The sequence below is a fragment of the Cynocephalus volans genome, chromosome 3 (assembly GCF_027409185.1).
Source record: "Cynocephalus volans isolate mCynVol1 chromosome 3, mCynVol1.pri, whole genome shotgun sequence".
Taxonomy (NCBI): domain Eukaryota; kingdom Metazoa; phylum Chordata; class Mammalia; order Dermoptera; family Cynocephalidae; genus Cynocephalus; species Cynocephalus volans.
This window is the reverse complement of record NC_084462.1, coordinates 26,679,702-26,694,317: the sequence shown is the minus strand read 5'-3', so window position 1 is coordinate 26,694,317 and position 14,616 is coordinate 26,679,702. Positions and strand designations below refer to the sequence as shown.

Below are 14,616 nucleotides of genomic sequence, written 5' to 3'. Positions count from 1 at the left end.
CCCCCACGGGAACTACATTTCCCAGAAGGCCCGCGTCCTGGGCATGCGCAGCGGAGCGCTCGGAAGCTGCGACGCCGAGTTTCACTCGGGGTGTCTCCTCAGAGTCGGAGCCACATCCCGATCCCTGCCCAGGCCGAGCCGGAGCTGCATCCCCAGCGCCGCGGTGCCCTCAGTCAGTTCCCCCGCCCTCCTCAGCCTCGGTGAGAGGGGCAGGCAGCCCACCTGCTCGTCGCCAGGCCTGAGATCCCGAGGGCGGGGGGTGGCGGGGGGAGACCGAGCGGAGCTGGGACCGGAAGGGGGCGGGCGTGGGAGTGAGGGAGGGCTGGGCCCGGGCGCGAGAAGGGTCCCGGGGTCCCCGGGTCCCGGGGGATTGGGAGTACTGGCCTCCGGGCCCGAGGTCCGGGAGGCGGGAGTTGGGGGAATTGGGAGGCGCTGGGAGCTTAGGAGAGAACTGGGTGCTGGGTTGGAGGGTGGAAGCCGGCGGGCTCGCAGGGGGAGGGGCGCAGCCCCAGGGAGTTCGGGTCCTTCTCACAGGACCTGGAGGAGGCGGTGGTAGTGGCACCGGGCTGCCCAGCGAGGGTGTGGGCTGTGCTGGGGTCTTCCTCCAGGTGAAGGACTCACTGGGTCGGGGGCTGTACTTTGAAGGAGTTTGTCTCCTAACGCTGCTTCCCTCCTGTCAAGTGGGGTCCGCCTTCCCGGTAGCTCCTGTTTCCTGGGGTCCTGGGTCACTTTTAGGGGTGCGTAGTGTATGCTTAAGAGGATTTAGAAGACTTTCTTTTTCTGGAGCTATGCTTTCATCCCGCCTTTCTCAGCCAGCTGCCATCCTCCATGCTGGCTCCACTTCCCTAAGTGCCAGTAGCAGTGGAAATAAGATGTGGGCAGACGCTTGGATTCTTAAGAAACTAGTTCCGTGTGCCATTGAAGCTCCTCTAGAGTTCTAGATGGTATACTTTCTGGTAGTCAAAATAGGGTTAACTTAAGCCATGCGGGTAACTAGGCCTTTTGTTCACTTGCTGTGTGACCTTGGCAAAATTTTTGCCCTCTCTTGGATACTTATGCTGCCAGAATGGCTTATGAAGTCCTTTTAGGCCTTTCTGTGAAAGGGCTCAAGTTTTTTTTTTTTTTTTTAAACCATTCCTTTGGTTGTTAAGTGTGCAGAGGAAAACTACTCTACCTCTTGCTCTGTTGGAAAGTAAATCTGGTGGTTTCCAGTCCCAAGCCACAGCACAGGGATCCAACATCTGTGCACTTGTTTTTACTAACTGCTGTTTCTCAATTTAAAACCTGATCATCTTCTTCCTTGTTGGCAAAGGTGCCTTGGAATTTGTGTCGCTGAGTCAGCAAGCCTTTCAGATTCGCCCGGTTTTTGTTGTTTGCATTTTATATCAAGATGGGAACTTAAACAAGTCATTCCTCCTAAGGATCTGGTGTCTCCATCAAGAAGGGGCAGTTTATGCCAGCTCTCCAGAGGGAAAAGGTGAGAGCCATGGGGACTTTCCCTTGCTGCCTTCTCTGTCTGGTTTTCAGTAGAGAAAATGGGGACTGGGGAGGGTGGAATTTGAGGTCTTCATGATGAAAGTGAGCCCTGGGAGTTGATTGTTGATTGCCAACTGTCTCAAATAAATGCAAGTGGCTTCTTGCCAACTGCTTCTCCTGTTTAACCAGTCTTAGAGGATGTGTTCTACATGGTTTCCAATTTAAGACATACTTTATGGGATGAAGGAGACAAGTCACGATTTCTGCATTTGGACTGGAAATTTTCATTTCTTTTGTTGTGTAAACTTTTACTGGGTGCCAGACAAGATTTCTGCCTTCTGAGAGCTCATCGTTTGGTGGAAGAGATAGACACATCACAATCAGTGACAAGGTGTTGTCAGTGTGATATGTATTGAGCTGGGGGAATCACAGGGCCCTCCCTCCCACCTCCAGGAGGAGGTGGGAGAGAGGGTCAGGAAGGCTTCTGGAAAGTGATAGATGAGGTGAGTCTTGAAGGAGTAGGACATAGAAAGTGGGGAGAAGTAGCCTGGCAGGGGAGTCAGCATTTGCAAAGTCATGAAGCTACCAGGGCATGGCTGAGGTAGCCCAGTGTGGCTGGAGCAACAAGGGCCAGTTGTGGGGTAGAGGAGGCTGGAAAGTAGGCAGACAGCTGAGCATGGAGGGTTTTGTGGGCCATGCCAACTCTAGGGAGTGCAAGGATTTTAGCAGAATTCCATGAGGGGCATTTTATCCTTTTTTTTTTTTTTTTTTTTTTTGTGACCGGCACTCAGCCAGTGAGCACACCAGCCATCCCTATATAGGATCCGAACCCGCGGCGGGAGCGTCGCTTTGCTCCCAGCGCCGCACTCTCCCGAGTGCGCCACGGGGTCGGCCCCCATGAGGGGCATTTTAAATGAGTACACCGGCTGGAAACTATGGGGTTGACTAGATTGGATTATTCTTAATGCTGGTCTCCTTACACCATGTCAGCTTCTGGTAGGGGAGAGGTAGATGAGAGATTTTGCTGTTGTCAGTTGCTCGCAGTCTAGTTGAAGAGAGAAAATGGACATAGAGAACTGTGGAGGAATGCTGTGGAAGTTGGTAAGAGGGTGTTTTCTTGCCATTGGGCATATCAGGGCATCATGGAGGAATTTAAATTGGGCCTTGAAAGTATGGGTAAGATGAGGGTTGGTTGCCAGGTGGGTGGGATTTGGGGTAGAGCAGAGGCATGGAGGTAGGCAAACCCTAGATATACACAGGAGTAGCCAGTCAGGGATTGGTTAGGGGGAGGTACAGATGAGTAGAGGGTATTGAAGGGAAATACCCTGGCTGGTATTGTTAATAGGGAAGGAAGGACCATATTGTGGTGAGCTTTGACTGTCAGCCTGAGAAATTTGAACTTTATTCTGGAGATCCAGGGGAGGGTGTGGAAGAGTCTGGATCAGAACTGTACTTCAGGAAGCTTAATCTTGCACCTTTGTCTGAGGTGGACTAGAAGAGACAAGTGTTGGAGGAAGCCGATTCTGGGCACTGCCAGGAAGTTCAGATGACTGAGAGTTTTGAGGGGCTCAGGCAGGACATAATGAAGATAGATTTGGGTGATTGGCATGTGGGGGGTTATTGAAGCCATGAGAACAGATACAGTCGTCCAGGGGGAGTGTAGAGAGGGAAGAGAGGTAGTCCAGGGCCTGATGTCCTGATGCAGAGAAAGTTATCGATGCCTGGTGTGGTTCTAGGGAGCTATTGGGACTCCTGGGGGTGGTCCTGAGGGCAACAGCCTACTGTGTGTTGGGTGCAGTATTTCATCTTCAGGGCATATCCTTGGCAAGGCTAGCCAGAAGCATAAATTCTCTCACTTTTTGATAGAGATATGGATTCAGAGAGATATTTCTCAACTTTGGGACAGTGGAAGCACAATGATAGGTGCTGAGGAGGTGGTAGGGCAGAGGTCTGCAAACTGGCCTGTGGGCCATATCCAGCCCACCACCTGTTCTTGTTCTTAAAGTTTTATTGGAACACAGCAGCTCCTGGTAGTTTACGCATTGCTTATGGCTGTTTTTGCCCTACAGTAGCAGAGTTGAGTAGGTGCAACAGACTAAAATATTTGCTTGTTAACCCTTTATAGGAAAAGTTTGCCAGCCCCTGCCATAGAAAATAGTAGTAACCCAGAGAGTATATCCCAGCCACCACTGTGGTTCTGCTAGTTGTTGTTGGGTGGATAATGAATCTGGGTCAGGCCTTCAAATATTGCTGTCTTCTCTGGTTTTCAAGAGAAACTGGAAATTGGGAATTTTTTTTTTTAAATAACTAATATTCCAATTTTTAAAGATCAGCTCAATTAAGAAAACAGAAACTGTGTAGGCCAAGCAAAGCACGTCTGCAGGTCAGTTTGTCCAGCATCAGTTTACCCCTTCTGTCTTGGTATGAAAGCACAAGGACTTTGGAAGCAGATTTGGGTTTACTTAGTCCCTCTGTATTCTTGGGCAAGTTACTTCTCTTCTTTTGCCTCACTTTTCTCAGTTATAAAATGGAGATAATAGCTGTCCCCCTACCCTCCCCCACCCCCAGATTGTGAGGATTAAACAAGAACACTGATGAGGTAATCAGCACAGTACCTGGCGCATAGTTAGCCCTCGTATGGTGAAGCAAGGGTCTACCCTCTGACTATCTGCAGGTAGTTGGTCAGGTTGTTCTTCTCGAAGCAGGAGCCGCAGATTCTTGGTTCTGGAGGAGGTGGTTGCCCACAAGGAAACTGTAGGTTGCTAGGGCCTGTGCCCTGGCTACCATGTAGCTTTCTGATCTCCATTTGGAAGGTTCTTCTCTCACCTGCCCCTGGAAGGCTCAAGTCAGGCCCCAGCCAGAAGAGGAGTCATCATTTCCCTTCCAGCGACCCAGTTTGCAAGAGACAAATCATGTATTAGTTTCCCACCATCTCTCAAGAAACCTAGTAAGGTCTGGATGGCACTGGCTTAAGCAGTCTCTCTCAAGACAAAGGCCCATCTTGCATTGCTCACAAGACTACTATAGTAGTTAGGCACCCAGATGGATGGTTCTTCACATTTTCTGGGAACTCAGGAATGGGGATGTGTCTGTTAGCAAGAAGGTGCCATGGTAAGTTGACAAGACCTGTTAGTAATGAAACCCCACTGGGATAGTAGCAGCCATTTAAAGTAATGATGGTAAGTACTGGAGGTTGTGGTGATTTGGGTTTAATTTATGATCTTTTAAAAGTGCCATTTGGGCTGGCCCCGTGGCGCACTCGGTAGAGTGCGGCGCTTGGGAGCGCAGCGGCGCTCCTGCCGCAGGTTCGGATCCTATATAGGAATGGCTGGTGCGCTCACTGGCTGAGCGCGGTGCGGACGACACCACCCCAAGGGTTGCGATCCCCTTACCGGTCACAAAAAAGCCAAAAAAAAAAAAAAAAGAAAAAGTGCCATTTTAAAGAGTTTTTTTTCCCCCTGGTAACAGAAATAATACTTTCTCACTTTAGAAAATATGGGCTGGCTGGTTAGCTCAGTTTGTTAGAGCATGTGTTATAACACCAAGACAAGGTCGAGGGTTGGATTTCTTTACTGGCCAGCTGCAAAAAAAAAAAGAAAAGAAAAGAAAATGTAAAAAGTCCAGCTACATAAGGAAGTCAAACAAAAGGTCTTCTGTAGTTTCTCCACTCAAAGACAGCTGTTGTTAACATTTTATTACATTTCTTTTTTTTTTTTTTTTTGTCTTTTTGTGTCTGGCCGCACCACGCTCAGCCAGTGAGCGCACGGGCCATCCTCATATAGGATCCGAACCTGCGACGGGAAGCACTGCTGCACTCCCAGCGCTGCACTCTCCCAAGTGCGCCACGGGGTCGGCCCCATTTTATTACATTTCTATTGAATTTTCTCTATGCTTCTCTTTGGTGCCTGGCCAGAATGGGAATCTGAACGCTTGACCTTGGTGTTATAACACCACACTCTAACCAACTGAGCTAACTGGCGAGCCTCTATGCTTCTCTTTACATGGTAGAAATAGTGCTTTGGTGAATATCTTCATGTCAAAATTTTTCTGTAATCTTCTTGAGATAGAGTCTTAATTATTGGGTCAAAGGAAGTGAGCATTTTAAAAACTCTTGATACATATTACCAAATTGTTTTCCAGAAAGGTTTTACCCTTCCCAGCAGGTGAGTCTCAGTCTCCTATTGCCAGCACTAAGTATTGAAATTAAGCTATTTTTACTAATTTGATAGGCAAAAAATAATAATCCATACTTTTTAATTTGTATTTTTTCAACAAAATTTCTAGTTAAGTGGAACATTTCTTTGATATGTTTGTGCTCAGTATTTGGCTTTCCCAGGTCTTTGGAAAGGCTTCCTGACAGAGCCCCAGGTGGCATCTGTGCTCTAAAGAGTCTTTGAAGGTCCTGTTCTAGTTACAGGTCACTCTTGCAGTGTCAGCTGGTGGGGTGTGGAGTTTCAGGCCCATGCTTCTTGGAAGACTCCTGAACGAGCAGCAGTGTAGAAAATAAGACTCGAAGAGTGAAGTGGCTTGCATTTGGAAAATTTAGCTCGTATAGGTGGAATCAGAGCTGGGAGGAGGTTCTAGAAGTCACCTGGTCTCACTGATTTCCAGTCCACACTCCTCAGATCTATTCTGCTGCAGAGGAGCTTCATGGGCCTCTTGAGGAGAACTAGGAGTGGAGGACACCTCTATGTCAAAAAGAGCACCTCACAGTTCTGTGTTTACATAGTGATCGCATCTGCAAAAGGCTGGAAAGCCCATCCAACTGCCTCAGTCATAGAACCTAGAGAAGGGGATGTAACTGCCCCAAGGTCCCCAAGTGGTCTTCATCTCCACTCAGGACAGCAGGAGGAGGACAGCTGCTGCAGTAGTGAGGAGCCATTACACGTTTAGGTAGACTGGAAGGGATGAAAAGGGTTTCTCACATGTTGGCAAGTTGAAAATAGGTCAGTGTGAGTACCAGTTAGGAACCGCAGCTCAGTCTGGGTTGAGTCCCTGTTTAAAATTCATGCTCTGGGTCTTCTCCCAGAGGCCGCAGCTGCAGTGCGATCCATTTATGTGGCTTACCCACCCCGAGGCAGGATGATTTCCACTCAAATTTTTGTGCCAGCTCAGAGCTTGTTCTAAAGCTTGTCTAAAGCTTCTGGGAGTAGAAGGACTCATGGATACATGGAAGTTATTTCTTTCCTATGAAAGTGCCTCTCCCGTCGTACAGCACCCTTCGACTGCCTCAGCCACAGTGCTGTGGACGGGGATTTGCAGATAAGTCTGAGAATGCAAGGGGAGCAGAATGGCTTTTTCCCTGTCACAGTTGTTGATATATATATATTTTAAACTTTGGTGTGATCATAAAAATTAATATGACTGTTGTAGAACATTGGCAAGTATAGAAAGAAGAAAAGAAAAAATATTCCACAATTCTGTCATTCCTATTACATTTGAGAATTCTTTCCAGACTTTTTAAAATTAGCTAATATGAAGTAGAAAGAACATGAACATGGGCTTTATGGTTTGTCAGACTGGATGCTTAACCTTGTGTAAATACTTAATTTCTTTGGGCAGACAAGTTTGCTTGTCTGTAAAATAGGGATAATCTCTCCTTTGAGGGTCGTGGAGGGTCAAGAGAAGGGGATGACAAAAAGACCAAGCACAGTGCATGTCACATAGTAGGTGCTTGGTCAGTGGCACACCCACCCACCCGAGAGCTTATTGTGTGTGCAGTTACAGATCCTGTATTTTTAACTTGTCATGAGCATTGTCTTCGGTCCTGAAATCTTTTGTAAACATTTTTTTTTTTTTTTTTGTCTTTTTCGTGACCGGCACTCAGCCAGTCCTATATGGGATCCGAACCCACGGCGGGAGCGTTGCTGCGCTCCCAGCGCCGCACTCTCCCGAGTGCGCCACAGGCTGGGCCCTTTTGTAAACATTTTTAAGGACTGATTCGTTCTCTGTCATTAGGATGTTCCATAATTTAAGAATTCCCTTCTAGTAAGGTGTTAAGGTTGCCTCTAGATTGAGGCTTTTTTCCATGGCCAATTATAATAATAATTTTCGTAGTTAAGAATACCCTAAATAGCCCTCATCATTAGGAGCTAAGACAAATTAGGTTTTGAACCGCAGCTTAGTGATGACTGAGGCTGTTGCAGAGAATGGGCAAATTGACACGCTGCTGTATTGTGCACTAATAATTGCTGGGTTCAAGTGGAACGCCAATGGGCGTCTCTGGGCATTGACTCAAACGTGCTCTTGGAGCAGAAGCTTCTCCCCTCCTTCGTCCTCTGGTGTTTCAGACCCTCTAGGATATTGGGCATTTGAAGAGCTGTGGCCCCAGCTTTGAGTCAACCCTAGCTCTGCCCTCAGGGAGCTCCTGTTCCAGTGGGGAGACAGACTGAAACCAGTAAAAAGGTAAGGGGCAAGGGGCCTATGTGGTGCAGATGACAGGAGGGTGGCGTCAGCCCTCTAGTGAAGGCGTGGGCCCAAGGGCTCAGGAGAGGTCATCCAAGGTCGAGTCTGGAAAGGTGGGCATGGGTTGCTTGGGGGCTTGTATGGAGCGAGGACAGGAGTCTAGACTTAGCCACCAGCATGACCAATGGCTGAGAGGTGGAAAATGGCTCGGAATGTTCTGGGACTTGCTAGAATTGGATGTGGCTGGACATAAGGTGCCACAGGTAGAGGGCTTGGTGTGAGGGGACAGTGGCTGGTCATAGAGGGGCTTGTGTGCCATGTCGTCCTCATTTTGGGTCTCCAGTACCCTACAAGGCCTGACCATGGTGGGCCTTCAATCTGTGGAGGCTGCACACATTCAGGTAAAACTTTAGCTGAAGTTCTTGACTGTATTTCTTAGGCTGTTTCACAGAGTTCTGCAAGTTGATTCATCTGCGGATGTGTGGACATGCTAGTAGATACCCTGGTGCTGGTGATAGGGGAAGCCCAGCTGCCCGAGACAGAAGTGACACCTTGGGAGTAACTGGCTCTGAAACCCGTCCTCTGATTTGTACCTCAGTGTGATTATAGAGGCTCCTAATTGCAGGCACTGAACTCAGCCAGCAAGCTGGCCCAAAGGCACCCCTGGTCTAATCTTCCAGGGTGGGATATGGGCTTTCGTTGGAGGAATTGGCAGCTCAGTGGCAGGCCTAGCACCCACAGGTGTGCTCAGAGTTATCGCAGGCCTGACTCACCTGTGTTCTTGTGCTGTGGACTTAGTACCACCCGACGTGAGGGGCGCAGAGGTACTGGGAGTGAGGGAGAGGAAATGGAAGGGATGCCAAGATTTGTTGAGTATCTGCTGTAGGCTTGGTGCTGTGCAGTGCTTTATTCAGACCTGTCTGTCTTACTGCCCATGACAAGCACTTAGGATAAATGTTGATATCTCCATTTTCCAAAGGAGAGAGAGGAAGCCTGGAGAGCTTAGGTCCCTTCATCAAGATGATACAGAGAGTATGCAGCACATTGGCACCAGAGCCTGTGCCTGCTCCTTTTCTCAAGCTGCTCCACATCCACCTCCCTTCTAGGGCAGCTGGTCTTGGCCGTCTCATTGAAACCTTGATGGAGTAGTGCAGTCTGAGGGACAACAGCGGAAGCTGAGGGTCCCAGTCTGATCACTAGCTATGTGATTGTGATCAAGGCACTGTAGCTACCTGGGTCTCAGTCTCCACATCTGCAAAATGGGGAGAAAATTTGATGTGTATGCTGAAGGGGGTTGTTGTGGGTATCAGCAGACTGTATGAGTGGGGACCCTTTTAGCCCAAGGATCTGCATGGGCATGCATAACAACTGAGGGTGGGTAGTGCTTGAGATGCACGTCCCTCTCTCCCTTCTCCCTTCCCCCTCTCCAAGAAGGGCCTGTAAGTGGAGCCCAAGGGAGAGGTCAGGCTGAGCCTTCCTCTCTAAGAAAATGGGCCCCAGAAGCCCCATTGATCTGGGTTTGCTCTCTGTGCTGCTACTTAGTAGTATACATATGGCCTTGAATAAGTCCCTTGTCCTCTTTGAGCCTTGATTTCCTGTTCATAAAGTGTGAGAAGTGCCACCCTGTCGGTATGTTGGGCTTAAAAGAGATGCATACGTTTGGTGTTTGTCAGTCAGTGTTGGACCCTGTTCTCACTCTCCAGTAGCTGGTGCTCTGGGGGACCACCATGATGTTGTGTGTGAAGTTGTGTGTCTGCAGCGCTCTTCTCATCCAACAACTGCTGGCACGTAGTAGAGACATCATCCACATCCCTTCAGCATGTCTGAACTGAGCAATGCATAGTACGCTTAGCACATGGCATGTCCTCTGCCGGGAGTTGGTGATCAGCTGAGAACAAGGCAGGCTCACTGGGTTGCTGCCATCTGCTGGGGCAGAAGGACGTGGAGCAGCATCATACCCACACACAAATGTGGTTGTGCTGTGAAAAAGTGCAGAGGGCCAGGAGCTCATGTAGTGGGTGGCCAGGAAGAGCCTTCCTGAAGCCTTAGACTGAGCCTGAAGGATGTGGAGTGTTCAGAAGGAAAGAGGGTGGGCTGGAGTGAATGGTGGGGGGCCCCTAGATGTGGGGACTGACAGCTGGTCAGCAAGGCCCAGGCTCAGGGAGTGGGGTATAAAGAGGCTCAGAAAAGGACATTTTCATATTTCTTTAGGGCTACCTTTGTGGTTAGTGGTGCTCCTGGGGCAGCCTGGAGACGTGGAGGAGCTAGACCTGTGCTTTGAGTCCCAGCTCTGCCACTTCCCCCTGGGTGTCCTTAAGCCCCTGGTCCTTTCTGAGAGAGTGTTTGTTCATCTGTATCACAGTGGGTGTTAATGAGTATCTCACAAACTAACCTGCTTTGGAAACTGTAGGGTTTTCTCACCGGTATTGAGGGATCATGATGGCTTTATTCCACTAGGATTTGGGGTCACTCAAAAATACATACAGTTTGAAAGGATAAACTAAGTAGCTGGGTCAGAGGAAGATATTGGCAACAAGCCAGAAGCCGGGCTAATGATTAGCTCCCAAAATTGACTCCATGACGTATTCCTGAACATTTGCAGAGGTAGGTAGGCTGCAGGATTGACTTTGAATTCTTCCTGGCTGCCAGAGCAAGGAGACCGGATCAGTACTTGATTCATGATGCCCTTAAGGTATCGCTCAGCACTGAGACTGCTTCTGGCAGGGTTATTGATGTGTGTGGTAATGGCTTGTGTCTGTCCTGTTCACAGGTCTGCTGGAGGTGCTGGGCAATGAACCTGAGACTGCAGCCCAGAGTGGTCTGAAGCCATTTGGGAAAGCAGAAAGAATCCTGGGGAAGATGGCCATGGCTCCAAGCCCTTCCCTGGCACAGGTGTACACCAGCCCTGTGGCAGTGGCTGTGTGGGAATGGCAGGACGGGCTGGGAACCTGGCATCCCTACAGTGCCACTGTCTGCAGCTACATCGAACAGCAGTTTGTCCAGCAGAAGGGCCAGCGCTTTGGGCTAGGGAGCTTGGCCCACAGTATCCCCTTAGGCCAGGCTGACCCTTCATTGGCCCCTTACATCATCGACCTCCCCAGCTGGACCCAGTTCCGCCAGGACACTGGTAAGACATTTACTGCCTCTGGTGCACAGCTGAGCTCCTGCTTTGGGCCCATGCCATGCTAGGTGTTGGGGTTATGTAGTTGACTCACAGGGCTTCATCCCTGCCTCTGAAATGTATGTAGTTGGGAGGCGGGTGCTGTGAGTGAGAACAGCTACCACACAGGGTGAAATGTACCTTATAGTAGGAGAGGGAACTGCAGGAGCACATTGCAGAGACCGTCCCAGACCCCCTTTCCCCTGTCTCCCGGACCAGAAATGCCTGCTTTGACCTGTAGAGATTCAAGGATCTCATTGGCAGGCAGATCGCAGAGGTGTTCTCCCAACATAGTTAAGAGGGCGTGGTGGTGAATTCTGGCTCCAACTGCTCAATAGCTGGGCAGGTTTCTTCACTCCTCTGTGCCTTTGTGGGTTTTTTTTTTTTTTTGTTGTTTTTTTGTCTATTACGTGTTTTGATCAGTATTGCTGAGAAAGGGACCACCAACTTCTCAGAGCTGTCCCCCTCTCCTGCTCATCTATTGGTTCCCAGTTGGAGTGACTTTGTGCCCAGGGATGTCTGACAATGTTTGGAGAAATTTTTGGTTGTCACAAGTTGGGGAATATGCTACTGGCATCTAGTGGTCAGAGGCCAGGTATGCTGCTAAATATCATACAATGCACAGGACTGGCCCCGCAATAGAGAATTATTGGCCCAGAATGTCACTAGTGCTGAGACTTGAGAGACCCTGTTCTGATACCTGTTAGCAGCATCCTGTAGTCTGTGAAAACTGTGGCTCCCAGTCAGTCGGATGCAGATAAAAGTCCCTGCCTTTTAAGGTGTGTGCAGTCAACTCAGAAAGATGGTACTCTGGATTAATAATACGGAAATTGTGTGCAGTAGATAGCAATAAGTGCTCATCAGGGAATGGAAGTGTCAGGTGTTGGGAGAGGTCCATTGGAAGTTTGAGCTGGCCAGGTCACTGAGAAGGGGATGGAGACAGACTTGATGAAAGGACAGGAGAGAGGGGCAGGTCATTCAGGGCTTTCCAGTCCCTAGAAGGGACTTGGCTTTTAATCTGAAAGGGAGAGCCACAGGAAGATTTGGGCAGAGGAGTGACATCTGATTTGGGGGCTAAGGGTATCCCCTGGCTGCTGTGGATGGAGATAAAGGAGACCAGTTAGAAGGTAGTGCAATAATCTATCTTTTGACAGTGCTATTGGAAGCGTAGCCCAAACTGACTTTTTTTTTTGTCTACTTAATCATTAGGTATGGTTTATTAAGAATGTAAGCTAAAGATAGGGTATTTCCCGTAGTTGAGATTTGAGAAGTCAGAGGGAACAATACATACATATAAGGGAATTATGCAACAATAAAGAGTTTACAACATTTTAGAGATACAGGACATGCTTATGGCATCATACATGAAAGTGGCAGGAAGTGTTTCCAGTCTGATTGGCAGCTACTTAAATACATGTGCGTAGAAGACTCCATGGGAAGAAATGCACTGCAATATAAATTGTGTACTTTCCTCTTTATAATCTTTGTTCTGAATTTTTTAAAGTGAGGTTATATAGTTTTCATCTTTAGAAATATTATTTTGAAAAACCTCATCAAGTCTGAGCCATATTCTTTGATCCAAGCTTCTAACATCCTGCCGAGGAGTGTGGGTCCCCTTCTGCCACTGGATCCTTTTGGGCCGCAGTTTCTTTGCCTAGAAAATCTCTACACTTTACCACCAAATCTGGAATGAATAGCCAATGCCAACCCTTAGATCAGATAGCAGCATGACCTACAGTGGTCGTATATATTTGGGTTGTTGGAAAAAGAAGTTGAAAATTCCTGTGTTTTTGAGGGGGTGGATGGCTGGCAGATTAACTGTTTATTTGTAATACTCCTTTTAAAACAGGTACCATGCGAGCTGTGAGGAGGCATCTGTTCCCCCAGCATTCAGCCCCGGGCCGGGGCATTGTCTGGGAGTGGCTGAGTGATGATGGCTCCTGGACAGCCTATGAAGCCAGCGTCTGTGACTATCTGGAGCAGCAGGTGGCCAGGGGCAACCAGCTTGTGGACTTGGCTCCCCTGGGGTACAACTACACAGTCAACTACACCACCCACACACAAATCAACAAGACTTCCAGCTTCTGTCGTAGTGTGCGGCGCCAAGCAGGGCCCCCTTATCCCGTGACCACCATCATTGCTCCACCAGGCCACACTGGAATCGCCTGCTCTTGCCACCAGTGCCTCAACGGCAGCGGAACTGGCCCTGTGTCAGGCCGCTACCGCCACTCCATGACCAACCTCCCTGCATACCCTGTCCCTCAGCCCCCCCACAGGACCGCCGTTGTCTTTGGGGCCCACCAGGCCTTTGCGCCATACAACAAACCCTCGCTCTCTGGGGCTAGGTCTGCACCCAGGCTGAACACCACCAACCCCTGGGGTGGGGCACCTCCCACCCTGGGGAACCAGGCCCTCTACCGATCCAGCCTCTCTCACCTGGGACCACAGCACCTGCCCCCAGGATCATCCACCTCCAGTGGAGCAAGGTATCTTGTATGACTGATGGTCATTCTGTGTGCCCCACGTGCCCTGTCAGCAGGCTGGGGTCTCTGCTTTTACTCAGCAGGGAAGACTTACCCAAATACCTGCAGGCTTGGCACCTGCCTCTTGGTTGTCCCTGCTATGTCGTCTCATTTGTACGTGCCATGTGGGTGCTCAGTGCCATGGCCGTCCATAGCCTTGAGTTCTGGTAGTTGCCACACAGGTTAAAGTGACAGTCCTTTCATTCTCATGATTATAGGGCTCTCTGGGTGGAGCAAAGTTAAAGAACTTTTGCCTGTGCATGTGTGCTGTGTGGCTAGTGTTGTACCTGAGGACTATCCATCGGTTCCTGCCATGTGCCAGGTGTTGGAGATGAAGAGATGGAAGCTACGCTTTTACCCGAGTCCACAGTCTAGTACAGAGGAGGGCCATGAGTCCCATGTGATGAGAGTGTATGCGGGGGTGGCCACTGGTGCCTAGGTGACACAGCCCCATGCTGGTACAGTCCAGCCCAGAGTGTTTCAGAAAGCTCTCAGCATTCTGAGAAAGATGATGAGATCATAGGCCCAGTCCAGACCAGGCAGTATTTTAAAGTGAGAAAATCCCCTGGATTTGGCCAATAGGCAAGTGCTCCTGGTGTGACTGAACTGGCTGACCAGGAGCTTCATCATTCCTCATTATTGAGAGTGTTGGGCTTGAAGAACATTTTGAAAATTATAAGTGGCATCCAGGATTGGGGCTGCTTTTTGAGAATGACCTGGGTGGGTCGTGCTGGAGTGTGTGGGCCTGTGGCTGCCTGGTCCCCTGGAGGAGAATCAGCATCTCTGGCTGCCTGGCTAGTCTGGCCCCACCCTGCCCACTCCACCATGTTGAGAGCTGAAGATGGCTAAGACCCGCCTTGCAGCTGCTTGTGCATCTAGTATGTTTTTCAAACTGAGTTTCAGAGGACCCTGCCAGCTCCTATATGACACATGTGCAAGGCCCTGTTAAGTGGGCTATGCGAGTGATTTCATGGATCCTCGTAATGGCCTTAACATAGGTGGTGTCCTCACTTACAGACAAGCACAGCCAGCGTGTGGCAGGACCCCACGAGT

At 49.4% G+C, this 14,616-nt stretch overlaps 1 protein-coding gene across 5 annotated transcripts in view; it reads left to right on the top strand.

Annotated features, from left to right (window-relative positions):
• Positions 1-79: 79 nt before the first annotated feature.
• The window catches only part of DTX2 (deltex E3 ubiquitin ligase 2), a 33,133-nt gene continuing 18,596 nt past the window's right edge, over positions 80-14,616 (top strand). For 2 of the 5 annotated variants that reach the window (XM_063089201.1, XM_063089206.1), the window contains exons 1-4: positions 80-200; positions 1,313-1,477; positions 10,652-11,008; positions 12,891-13,527. In XM_063089201.1, coding sequence (XP_062945271.1) covers positions 10,741-11,008; positions 12,891-13,527 — 905 coding nt within the window. In that variant the 5' untranslated portion in view covers positions 80-200; positions 1,313-1,477; positions 10,652-10,740. Of the gene's footprint in view, positions 201-325; positions 398-1,312; positions 1,478-10,376; positions 10,486-10,651; positions 11,009-12,890; positions 13,528-14,616 lie in introns of those variants that run through there. The other 3 variants (XM_063089203.1, XM_063089204.1, XM_063089205.1) reach the window with 3 other exon arrangements.